The following is a 13,804-nucleotide window of genomic DNA, read 5'->3' on the forward strand; positions in this document are numbered from 1 at the left end:
TTGCAATGGAGAAAGATGTTTTTTTTTTTTTTTTTTTTTTCTCTCAATTAGAGGCGGGAACCATGAAATTTTGACGCGAAGAAGCGTGGGAGAGAGAGAGAGAGAGAGTAGAGCCAACTTATGAGAAGACGACAATCGCGAAGTCTGACGAGTCTTGTCAGGAAACTTGGATACAAAAAAATCTGCAATAATCCTCTGTCGGTTCTTTTTGTTTCTTCTTAAATATTCTCTCCTTTATCAGCACAAAATGACACTAAATTTTTTTTTCGATTTACTCTTCCCGAAAACAAATACAATACTGATACCAATGAATCTGTTGTCTATTGAATTTATTCAGAAATATTTACCGCAAATAACCCTGAAAAATAATCGACTCGCGCCTATGTCAGGGACAAGGTGTTCACTTCCTGTCCCCTCTATCAAAAAAGAAAAAATTTTTATTTAAAAAAAAAAATAGGAAAAAGTACGTTTTTTTTTTTTTTTAAATACAGTTCCGGGGAGTTAAAAATGCAAAAAAAAAAAAAAGGTTGGTACATTCTTGTAGAGAAATTGCTATTGTTAAGGGGTTTGAAACAAACTTTCTGTATTTGAATTTTTTTTTAATTTCATAAAAATTCAAAAAAGTTTTTTTTTTTTAACTAAATTTTTGCGCGGTTTTTTTTAAAGAGATGATTTTAATATAAAAAAAAAAAACATCAAACGAGCGCTGAATTAAAAAAAAAAGGTAAGAAAAAAAAAATTTATATCGTAGGGAGAGGAAAAGACCGGAAAAATTAAAAATCTGTGATCAGTCATGAAGAACAAAGAGTTCAAGGAAATTTCTAAAAATCATTCCTCTTTTTAACAAGACGGAAGTTTATAAGAAATATTCGCTTAATAATGGCAAAAAATTGGTTTTTTTTTTTTTCTTTTTTTTTATATATATATAATAAACTGATTATAATTATATTAATAAAAATTTCAAAAAAAAAGAAGAAAATTGTCCCGTTTTAAAAATTGTCCAAATTTTGTCCAGTTTATTATTAAATAAATAAATTAAAAATTAATAAAAATAATCGTAGCAAAAAATAGTAATAATAATAATTTTTTTGAAAATTACTAATTAAATTCGTAAATTTAAATGAATAAATTAAAAATAATAGTAACAATAAAATAATAATAATAATAATTATTATTATTATTATAATTAATAATTATTATACAAATAATAATAATAATAATTTTTTAGAAAACTACAATTGAAATTTATGTATTTGAATTTCCCGGGATTAGTTCGCATCGACCAATCGTAGTTAAGCTTATGTTATGTATATATATATAGTCTGCAAATTTGGAATGCAATTGATTTTCAATTTTCAAAGTTTATCAATATTTCATTATTTCACCGTGCTTTTATTCTCAAATGGATTATCAGTGATTGTTTATAAATTATTTGAAAACGTGTAAGTTATTTTAATATATATATATTTATTTATTTAATATATTTCTATTGAAAAAAAAAAAAAAAATGTTTCGCCACGATTTATTTCTCGCATGTTTATCTTGACGTGAAATAACAGCTGATGATTGCAGTCTTAAAATTTTATTCTTTTTCAATTTCTATATATTGCTATATATATATAATTTAATTATAGGAAAAATTTCTTTTATCAATATTAAAAAATTTTCATTACTTTTCTATAAGTATAATTCCACAATTTTGAAAATATTAATAATAATATAAATAAATAATATAAAAATTACAAAATGGACTTAATATATATATATTTATATATATATATATATATATATATATATATATATATATAATTTTTCTTTCGTCCTTGAGAGGTTATGTTGTATTTTTTTTTCGTAATTTATTTAGGCTTATTTATTTATTATTTATTTAATAATTTTTGAATTATAAAAAAATTCAATTATTCTTTTTGAAATTTATTTAATATTGTTGTAAATTTGAAGAGGAATTTTTATTTTTCTTTTTATTTTTTGAATAGGAGAAAATTTTGTAGGTTATGTTCGTTTTTTTTAATTATATGCAATTTTTTAAACAAAATAAAAAGGTGTATGTTTTATTTATTTAAAAAAAAACGTTAATACTGCTAACTATTATTATTATTATTATTATTATTACTATTGCTATTATTATTATTATTATTATTGTTATTATTATTATAATTATTTTTTCTTATTTTTATTTTGATTTCTATTATTATTTTTACTATTATTATTATTATTATTATAATTACTAGATATTACTACAATTATTATAATTTTTAGTATTTTTATTATATTATATATTATTTATTTTATTTATTATTCTAAATAAATAAAAAAATTTAACTATTTTTCAAATTAATTTAACTATTTTTTACTCGTTTATTTGTTAATTACTGTATTATTTTATTTATTATTTATTTAAATTAATTTAATTACAATACTATAAAAATCTTTTCGAAATAATTTTTTTCTATTTCTCAAATTAAGAAAATTTCGTTAAATAAAATAAAATCGTAATAAATAAAAAAAAAAAAAAACTTCTAATTTAAATAAAATAAAATAAAAACGTAATAAATTTAAAAAAAAATTCTAATTCAATAAAATAATAATAATTAATTTTTTTCTTTTTTGACAATATAGGATTTATTTTTTCAAAGTATAAAAAAAATGGATATTGAAAATTAAAGATTCAAAAAAAAGAAAAATTTTACAAAAAAAAAAAAAAATGTCGGACGCTCCAGGAGAAGATATTTTTACAGCGGTGGCAAGATTACATCATTTACGATTAGAAACGGAAAATGATAATGTTTCAACTGATTCCCCACATAATATGCAACCACCGGGTAATATTATGATATCCCGAGCAAGACGCGCTCTTACATTTTCGATTGACGAGGAACAGGGACCGTTGATTGCATCGCGACATGGTGAAGCATCATCGTCAAATGCAGAGGAGTGAGTCATTTTTCTTTTTTTTTTTTAAATTTATTTATTAGTTTTTAAAAAATTTTTATTATCAAAAAAAAAAAAAAAATGTTAATATTATTATTTATATTAATAATTATATAATAATAAAATGCTTGATCTGTCCTTCTGTCCTAACTTGAAGTTGGCCTTTTCTGATTTCACGTGTTTTTTTTTTTTTTTTGAATAGTAATCTTATGCCGTGTCAAATTTGGACAATTCTTTTTCTCATTTTTGCCAAAGTTGTATAATTGTGTTTCCAAATTTCGGAATAAGTTTCTTTAAAATTCCAAATTCGAAAATTCAATTCACGAAGCTCAAGTACACAACGTTTACCAACGAAATTTTTTTAAAACTTGTATATTGATTCAAAAATTGTATACAAATAGAAAAAATTTATGATGAGAAAAAAGATGCGCAAGGAAATTTCGTACAAGATAGTAATTTGAAAAAAATTTATTTTTCAAAATTAATTTTTAAGATACCAGGGGCCAACGAATATCTACTAAATATTAATTATAAAAACACAGGCCTCGAATCAATTTAAAGACACAAAAAGTCGTTTTAGTCGATTTATATTCCAAAAAACAGTGGATTTGTTTTTTATTTTAACAAAAATATTTTACAGATTTTTAAATAAAAATTATTTTTTTTTTAATAATAATCCTTTTCGAAGGGTTAAAGTTGAAATTTTTAGAAATAATTAAATTTCAAAAGCTATTGTTAATTTTCAAAAACAATTATTAAATTTTACAGAACTAAAAATAATTTATCAAACAATTTTTGGAAAACATTTTTAAAAATTTAATTGAATTTTCAAAGATTTAAAATTGAGATTTTTGAAATTAATTGAAACTTTAAGTGATTTTTAATTAAAATTTTAGATGATTTCACTAAAAATTTATTAGAAAATGCGGACAAAATACAATAATTTGAAAATCATTTTTAATTGAAAAATGGTTTCAGATAGTTGAATTTTCAATGAAAATTGTTAAAATAGTTAAAAATAATTGAATTTCCTTAGAGTTATAATTGAAATTATTAAATTTCAAAAAAAAAATTTTCGATGGAAAATTTTAGAAATAATTAAATTTTAGATGCTTTTAAATTCAAATTATTGAAAATTCAATTAATTTTGAATTCAAATTTTTGAGAATAATGAAATTTTATTTGATTTAAGCTTTTGAAAATAATTGAATTTCAGTTCATTTTGAATTGAAAATTTTTTGGGAAATAATTGAATTTTAATTGAAATTTTGGATAATAATTTAATTTTCGTTAATTTTAAATTGAAAATTAGAAAAATAATTGAATTTTACTAAATTTTAAATTGAAAATTTGAAAAATAATTGAATTTTAATTAAAATTTTAAAAAATAATTGAATTTCAAATTTAAATTTTTTGAAAATTATTAAATTCCACTTGAAATTTAAGAAAATAATTGTATTTTAAATTATTTTGAATTGAATACTTGGAAAATAATTGAATTTTAGTTGATTTGGAATTGAAATTTCAATACACTGTCAATTGAAATTCAATTATATTCAAAAGTTTCAATTCTAAATAACTAGAATTTAATTATTTTCCAAAATTTCAATTCACAATAAACTACAATTCAATTATTTTCCAAATTTCAATTCAAATTCAATTATTTAAAAAATTTTCAATTCAAAATAAACTGATATTCAATTATTTTCAAAATTTTCAATCCTAAATCAACTAAAATTCAATTCTTTTACAAAATTTTTGAATTCAAAATAAACTGAAAATCAACTATTTTGAAAAATTTAAATTTGAAATTCAATTATTTTTCAAAATTTAAATTAAAATTCAATTATATTTAAAAATTTAAGTACAATTTAGTGAAAATTAGAATTTTCAAAAATTTTGATACGTATTTGTTTAAAAAAACGGACAAAAATTTTAATTATTTTCAAAGATTTTGGTTCAAATTTTTTATAAATTTTATTATTTCTAAAAAATATTTTATTTTTTTTTAAAATACCATTATTTTCTGAAAAATTCAATAAAAGCTCAATGATTCAATTTTTTTTCAATATTTTAATTATAATTTGTGAAAAAATTATTTTTTAAAAAAATTTCAATAAAAAATAGCCAAAAATTCAATTATTTTCCAAAATGTCATTTGAAATTCAATAATTAAAAAAATTTTAAATCAAAAATCAACTAAAATGCAATTATTTTCGAAAATTTTAATTTAAAAGCTTCTAAAATTTAATTATTTCTAAAATTTCCCATCTCAAATTTTTTGAAATTTAATAATTCCAATTATAACTCTCCTGAAATTCAATTATTTTTAATTTATTCTTCGGCAAATTCAACTATCATAAACCGTTTTTCGCTTAAAAAGTTTTCAATTTATTGTATTTTTGTCCGCAATTTCTAATAAATTTTTTAATGAAATCATCAAAAATTATAAATTAAAAATCACTTGAAATTCAATTAATTTAAAAAATCAAAAATCACTGAAAAAAATTTAGGAATATTTTTAATTAAAAATTTCGTAAAATTCAATTAGTTCAAAAAATTTTAATTATTGCTCTTTCAAAACTCAATTATTTCTAAAAACTTTAACTTCAATTTCTTTTTCACTTAATTATATCGAATTAACGTATTTTTTTCTGTTTCAAGACAGTAATTTTTATTATTGTTATTTTTGGATTAATTTTACAAAGTAGGTATTTTCAATTTAAAATAATTGAATTTTTAATAGATATTTAAATTGAAAATATAATTGAAAATAATTAAATTTTTGTAATTTTAATTTGAAAATTTTGTAAAATAATTGAATTGAGAATAATGAAATTTTATTTGATTTTAAATTGAAATTTTTTTGGGAAATAATTGAATTTTAATTGAAATTTTGGATAATAATTTTATTGAAGTTCATTTTTGATTGAAAATTTGGATAATTAATTTTGAATAGAAAATTTTAGAAAATAATTGAATTTTATTTTATTTTAAATTGAAAACTTGGTACATAATTAAATTTTAAATTTTGGATAATTATTGGATTTTTAATTGATTTTGAATTAAAATTTCGGATAATAATTGAATTTTAGTTTATTTTGAATTGAAATTTTTCAAAAAATAATTCAATTTTATTGTGATATTTTTTTTTTTCTAAATTATAAACAATTGTTAAATTTCATAAAAATTTTAATTTGAAAAATAATTTTGATATAATTAAAAATTTGTGATATATTTCATGAAAATTATTAAAAATAAATTAATTTAGTGAAGAATCATTTTAGTTGAAAATTTGTTAATTAATTGAATTGAAGAAGATTTGAAGAAGATATAAATTTTATACTAAAAAAAAAATGTATTTTATTTAAATTTTCTTTTCAAATGTAAAAAAAAAAAAAAAAAAAAAATGTCGCATTTTATTAAAATAAGTCAATAAAAATCGTATTTTTATAACAAACAATTAAATATTCAATTTGGCGCGCGTTTAATTTTGCCAGTAAACAAATAAATTAATAATAATTAATAATTAAAGAAAATAAAATTTATTTTATTTTTTAATAGACGACCACCAAGGAACACATCAAACGCTCAATCAGAGGCAAGAGTACAAAATCATGTTCTTGAAAATGGAATAACACAACGTCCACCGGCAACTTACAATTGGCAAGGGACAAAAGCAACAATGCGCGAACGTTTTGCATTTCTTTTTAATAATGAAATTCTATCTGATGTTCATTTTCTCGTTGGACGTGGCGCACAACAACAATCAATACCAGCTCATAAATTAGTATTATCATCGGGTAGCGCTGTTTTTGATGCAATGTTTAATGGAACATTAGCAACGGCATCAGTTGAAATTGAAGTACCTGACGTTGAACCGGCAACATTTCTTGCTGTATTATTATTTCTTTATACTGATGAAATACAAATTGATCCTGAAAATGTAATGACAACATTATATACGGCAAAAAAATATGCCGTATCACCACTTGAAAAACATTGTGTTGATTTTTTACGTAATAATTTAACAACTGATAATGCATTTTTATTATTGGCACAAGCAAGATTATTTGATGAACCACAATTGGCGGCTGTTTGTCTTGATACAATTGATAAATCAACGAATGATGCATTAAATGCTGATAATTTTATTGATATTGATATTGAAACGCTTATTGTTGTTTTAGAAAGAGATACACTACGTGTGAGAGAGTCGAAAATTTTTCAAGCAGTTGTCAGGTGAATTTTAATTTTTTTAATGACAATATTTCAAAATTAATTATTATTTTCCAATAATTTTAAGGGACATTTTTTAAACATATTAAATTAATATTGAATTAAACTTAAATCAATTGTTGAATTAATTCCTTAATTGCTGATAACGACAATTTGACGTTACAAAATTGTCGTCATCGTAGTTAAGGGGTTAAATATTTTATTTATTTCAGATACATTATTTTAATAATATTCTGTCAAATACAATTAGTAATTAATTAATTTTTGTACGAATTAATAATTCGTAATTAATTAATTTTGTACGAATTAATAATTCGTAGAAATAAAAGAAAATAAATAAAAATTATAAAATTCAAAATTAAACGATTTTAATATTAGAAAATTTTGGTGAAAAGAATTTTTTTTTTTTTTATTGTCAGATGGTCAGAAGCAGAATGTGTGAGGCAACAACTTCCAGTAACTCCGGATAATCAACGATCAGTATTGGGACGAGCTCTTTCACTTGTTCGTTTTCCTTTAATGTCAATGGAGGAATTTGCAAGTGGTCCAGCTCAATCTGGTCTTTTAACTGACAAGGAGGTATTTCATGATTTATTCAAATTATTTTTCCTTTTCTTTCTAATTCAATAGTTAAAAAATAAAAAAAAAAAATAAAATAAAATTCTAATTCAATAATTGAAATAAAATTTTTTTTTTTTAATTTTTATTATTAAAATATCAGGGTGTCTAACGATCAGGGAAAAAATCAGGAAATTTCTTTAATTTTCCGGAATTTTTGATAAATAAACTAAAGTTACTATTAGTTTCAAAAAAAAAAATTTTACTTTTTTCTCAAAAGCAAATGCAATTTAAAAAATTGGCATTCACACTCAAATTATTAAGCATGTGATATATATTCATTAAGTAAATAATTATTTACTACTATTTATTCTGTTAAAAAAATTGTTCTTTATGCAATTATTCCTGACATAAGTTCCGTTAAATTGAAATTGTATTAATTTGAAATTTAATGTACTAGAAAATCTGCCTGATTTAAGCAATTTATTCGAATTAAAAATTTTTTCATAGTTTTTAATTTTTGATGGTCAAAAAAAATTTCAGGCAATACTTAATCAAATTTTACAGATTTTTAAATAAATTTTTTTTTAAATAAATTTTTTTTTAAATAATAATAATTTTGAAAGAATTAAAATTGAATTTTGAAGAAATAATTAAATTTAAAACAAATTCTGTTAATTTTCAGACAATAATTAAATTTAACAGAATTAAAAATAATTTATGAAATAATTTTTGGATAACATTTTTTAAAAGTAATTGAATTTCCAAAGATTTACAATTTTGATTATTGAAATTAATTAAACAATAATTTGAAAACTTTTTAAGCCAATAATGATTTCAGATAGTTGAATTTTTCAAAAAATAAATTAAAAATAATTGAATTTCAGAAAAGTTATAATTGGAATTATTAAAATTCAAAAAATTTGAGATGGGAAATTTTAGAAATAATTAAATTTTAGAAAGGTTTCATATTGAAATTTTTGAAAATAATTTAATTTTAATTGAAATTTTGGATAATAATTGAATTTTAGTTAATTTTGGAATGAAATTTTGAAAATAATTGAATTTTATTTGAAATTTTGGATAATAATTGAATTTTAATTGATTTTGTTCTGAAAATTTTGAAAATAATAGAATTTTATTTGATTTTGAATTGAAATTTTTTTAAATAATTGAATTTTTGTAAATTTTGGATTAAACTTTTTTTAAAATAATTGACTTTCAATTGAAATTGGAAAATAATTAAATTGTAATTTATTGTGAATTGAAATTTTTGAAAATAATTGAATTTTGGTCGATTTTGGACTGAAAAATTTGAAAATAATTGAATTTTTTTTTTATTTTAAATAGAAAGTTTTGAAAATAATTAAATTTCAAATTACATTTTTGAAAATAATTGAATTTTCGTTGATTTCGGATTGAAAATTTTGGAAAATAATTAAATTTTAGAAGAGTTATAATTGGAATTATTTAAATTTAAAAAAATTTGAGATGGAAAATTTTAGAAGATTTTAAATTGAAATTTTGTAAAATAATTGAATTATAATTGATTTTTAATTGAAATTTTGAATAATAATTGAATTTTAATTTAAATTTTGAAAAATAATTGAATTTCAAATTTAAATTTTTCAAAATAGTTGATTTTCAGTTTATTTTGAATTCAAAAATTTTGTAAAAGAATTGAATTTTAGTTGATTTAGGATTGAAAATTTTGAAAATAATTGAATATCAGTTTATTTTGAATTGAAAATTTTTTAAATAATTGAATTTGAATTGAAATTTGGAAAATAATTGAATTGTAGTTTATTGTGAATTGAAATTTTTGAAAATAATTGAATTTTTGTTAATTTTGGATTGAAAATTTTGAAAATAATTGAATTTCAATTGATACTTTGGAAAATAATTGAATTTTGGTCGATTTTGGACTGAAAAATTTGAAAATAATTGAATTTTTTTTTGATTTTAAATAGAAAGTTTTGAAAATAATTAAATTTCAAATGACATTTTTGAAAATAATTGAATTTTCGTTGATTTTGGATTGAAAATTTTGGAAAATAATTGAATTTTAGTTGATTTTGAATAGAAAATATTGAAAATAATTAAATTTTAGAAGAGTTATTATTGGAATTATTTAAATTTAAAAAAATTTGAGATGGAAAATTTTAGAAGATTTTAAATTGAAATTTTGTAAAATAATTGAATTATAATTGATTTTTAATTGAAATTTTGGATAATAATTGAATTTTAGTTGATTTTGGAATGAAATTTTGAAAATAATTGAATTTTAATTGAAATTTTGGATAATAATTGAATTTTAGTTAATTTTGGAATGAAATTTTGAAAAAAATTGAATTTGATTTTGAATTGAAATTTTTTGAAATAATTGAATTTTTGTTAATTTTGGATTAAACTTTTTTTAAAATAATTGACTTTCAATTGAAATTGGAAAATAATTAAATTGTAATTTATTGTGAATTGAAATTTTTGAAAATAATTGAATTTTTGTTAATTTTGGATTAAAAATTTTTGAAAATTTCAGAAGAGTTATAATTGGAATTATTTAAATTTAAAAAAATTTGAGATGGAAAATTTTAGAAGATTTTAAATTGAAATTTTGTAAAATAATTGAATTTTTGTTAATTTTGGATTGAAAATATTGAAAATAATTGTTTTTTAATTGAAATTTTGGAATACAATTAAATTTTAATTGAATTTTTGAATTAAAAATTTTGAAAATAAAAGAAATTTTTGATTAATTTTAAATAGAAAAATTTGAAAATAATTAATTTTTATTTGAAATTTGGAAAATAATTAAATTGTAGTTTATTGTGTATTAAAATTTTTAAAAATAATTGAAATTTTGGAAAATAATTGAATTGTAGTTGATTTTGAATTGAAATTTTTGATAATAATTGAATTTTAGTTAATTTTGAATTGAAATTTTTTTAAATAATTGAATTTTTGTTAATTTTGGATTAAACTTTTTTTTAAATAATTGAATTTCAATTAAAATTTGGAAAATAAGTAAATTGTAATTTATTGTGAATTGAAATTTTTCGAAAATAATTGAATTTTTGTTAATTTTGGATTAAAATTTTTGTAAATAATTGAATTTCAATTGAAATTTTGGAAAATAATTGAATTTTGTTCGATTTTGTACTGAAAAATTTTGAAAATAATTGAATTTTATTTGATTTTGAATAGAAAGTTTTTAAAATAATTGAATTTCAAATGACATTTTGTAAAATAATTGAATTTAGTTAATTTTTAATTGAAATTTTGGATAATAATTGAATTTAAGCGATTTTGGACTAAAAATTTTGAAAATAATTAAATTTTAGTTGATTTTAAATTGAAATTTATTATTTAATGCTAATACCCACACATTTAACGTATAAAATTTTTTACGGCATAGAATATTAAATTATTTTCAATTTCTTTTTAGCAAAATTGTATATAAAGTGGATTTTATATTATGCAAAATTTTGAATTTTCATTTAACTAAAATTCGATTTCAAAGAATTTCTATTTAGCAGAATTCTTATAAACCATTTTTTCTAATACTTTTTTAAAAATTTTAAATTAATGTAATTTCAATTTAACGAAATTTATGTCTTGAAAAATTGACAAAAAAAAAAAAGAACTAATTAGAATTTTTCTTAAATGAAAATTCTGTTAAATAAGAATTAGTTGGAATGAAAATTTTCTCTAATAAAAACTTTGTTAATTAAGAATTTTGTTAAATAAAAATTCTGTTAATTGTGGATTTATTCAATAGACAATTAAATGATTTAATTATGTATCAAAATAAATTTTATTTGATCAAAATAAAAATTTTTTTACTGTTTTGGGGGAAATGATAGGGAATATTTTTTTTCCTATCAGTTTTTAGACACCCTGTTAAATATTGTAAATTAAAATAATATTATAACAAATTTTGTAAATATTTTGATTAATTTTTTTTTTAATAATTTTTTGTTCTTTAATTTTTTTTTTTTCAGGTCGTTTCGTTGTTTTTGTATTTTATTTTGAATCCAAAACCTCGTGTTGGATTCGAAGCAATGCCCCGTTGTCGTATGATGGGCAAAGAACAAACTGTTTGTCGATTTCAACAAACTGAAGTCAAATGGGGTTATAAAGGAATAAGCGATAGAATCAGGTTTGATTAGTATTGAAATTTTTATTTTATTTTATTTTTTGTTTCTTTTTTTTAATGTTTTTTATTTTTTTCTTTTTTTTTGTACATTTTTTAAATGTTTTATATTTTTTTTTTTTTGTAGCTTTTACATGTTTCATATTTTTTTTTATACAATTTTTTCATGTTTCATTTTTTTTTTTTTTTCTTTGTACATTTTTTATCATGTTTATAATTTTTTTTCTCTATTTTTCAAATTTTTTTATGATGTTTTAATTTTTTCTCTGTTTTTTTTTCATTTTTTTTTAAATGATATTTTAAAATTTTTTCTCTATTTTTTCATTTTTTTTTTTTTTTTGCATTTTTCAGATTTCACGTGGATAGAAAAATATTTTTAGTCGGCTATGGTGTTTATGGAAGTTTTCATGGTCCAGCCGAATACGATGTGGTTATTGAATTAATTCACACGGCATCGGGTAAAGTGATTTCATCAAATTCAACGAGTTTTAGTTGTGACGGCTCAAATTATACTTATCGTCTTATGTTTAAAGAACCAATTGAAATTTTGCCAAATACAGTTTACACAGCTTCTGCCAAATTTGATGTAAGTACAAAAAAAAAAGAAAAAAAAAATTACCAAGATCTCATTTTTCAACAGAATATTTCATTTCATTTTCTTTTCTCTTTTTTTTTTCTAATTTTAAAACAAATTTTCTTTACTTTTTTTTTTGGAAATTAATTTTTATTAAATTAAATTAAATTTATTTAAATATTATTAATTACCTAAATAATTAAGTAAATAACTTTTTTTGATTTTTAATAGTTGAATATTGTTTTTAATTTAACAGGATTTACAATTATTAACATATTATTATTATTATTATTATTATTATTATTATTATTATTATTATTATTATTATTATTATTATTATTTATATTATTAACATTTTCAATTATTTAAAAATTCTATTTGCTTCTTTGAAATTTTGTATTTTTTTTTTTTTTGCAACTTTGAATTTGATAAAATTAAGTGAAATAAAATTTTTCTAATGAAAAAATTGTGGAAAAATTAAAAAGAAAAAAAAAAAAAAATGTTTTAAATTTTGCTTTTTTTCTCCACAGGGTCCAGATTCACATTATGGTATAAAGGGTCTACGAAAAGTAACCGTCGATTGTGATTCAGGTCAGAAAAAAGTGAAATTTCAATTTAATTTTGAGGCGTGCGGTAATAATGGCACTTGCGTTGAAAGTGGACAAATTCCCGAATTAATATTCTACACATTATAAAAGAAAACAAAAAAAAAAAAAAGGTATTTGAAAATTAATTTTTTTCTTTCTTTTTATTAAAATTTGTTGAATTTCATTAAATTAAAAGAAGGAAAAAAGGAAAAAAGAAAAGAAAAAAAGTAAAAAAAAAAGAAATAAAAGAAAATAAAGTGAAATTGTGAAAATTTTTATCAAAAAAAAAAAAAAAAAAAAAACTTTTCACAATATAAACAAATTATTTTCTTCTTTTCTATTTTTTCAAAATTAAAAAAGTATTTTTTTTTTTTTTTGTTTTTGTGTCAAAAAAAAGTTTTTTTTTTTTTTTTGTTTTAATTTTTAACCCAGTGATTTTTTTTTATTTATTCTTTTTCTATTTAAAAAAAATCTATTATTATATATATATATTATATTTTCTATTTTATAAATTTATATAGAATATATAATTATTTGAAAATGATATTAGTGAAATGATATTAGTCATAAAATTATGTACAAATTTTATTTATTAGGCGCTGTTATTTTTTTATTTTTTTTTTTTTCTAAAGCGATAAAAGAAAAATATTTTATTTGAAAAATTTTTTTCTTTCGCTGTTAAAAAAAAAATTAATTATTTTGAGCCCAAAATGAAAATTAATTTTAATTATATTTAGGTATAAA

At 18.5% G+C, this 13,804-nt stretch overlaps 1 protein-coding gene across 1 annotated transcript; it reads left to right on the plus strand.

The window, feature by feature from the left end:
- The first annotated feature begins 2,722 nt into the window (after positions 1-2,722).
- On the plus strand, positions 2,723-13,206 carry LOC127290175 (BTB/POZ domain-containing protein 1-like). The gene is made up of 6 exons (XM_051318604.1): positions 2,723-2,952; positions 6,514-7,191; positions 7,608-7,767; positions 11,748-11,905; positions 12,251-12,485; positions 13,004-13,206. The coding sequence occupies exons 1-6, from the start codon at positions 2,723-2,725 to the stop codon at positions 13,166-13,168; spliced, it is 1,626 nt and encodes a 541-aa protein (XP_051174561.1). The 3' UTR covers positions 13,169-13,206.
- The last annotated feature ends 598 nt before the right edge of the window (positions 13,207-13,804 follow it).

The sequence above is a fragment of the Leptopilina boulardi genome, unplaced genomic scaffold (genome assembly GCF_019393585.1).
Source record: "Leptopilina boulardi isolate dan_hultmark-lab unplaced genomic scaffold, ZJU_Lbou_2.1 LbouV2_55, whole genome shotgun sequence".
Lineage (NCBI taxonomy): Eukaryota > Metazoa > Arthropoda > Insecta > Hymenoptera > Figitidae > Leptopilina > Leptopilina boulardi.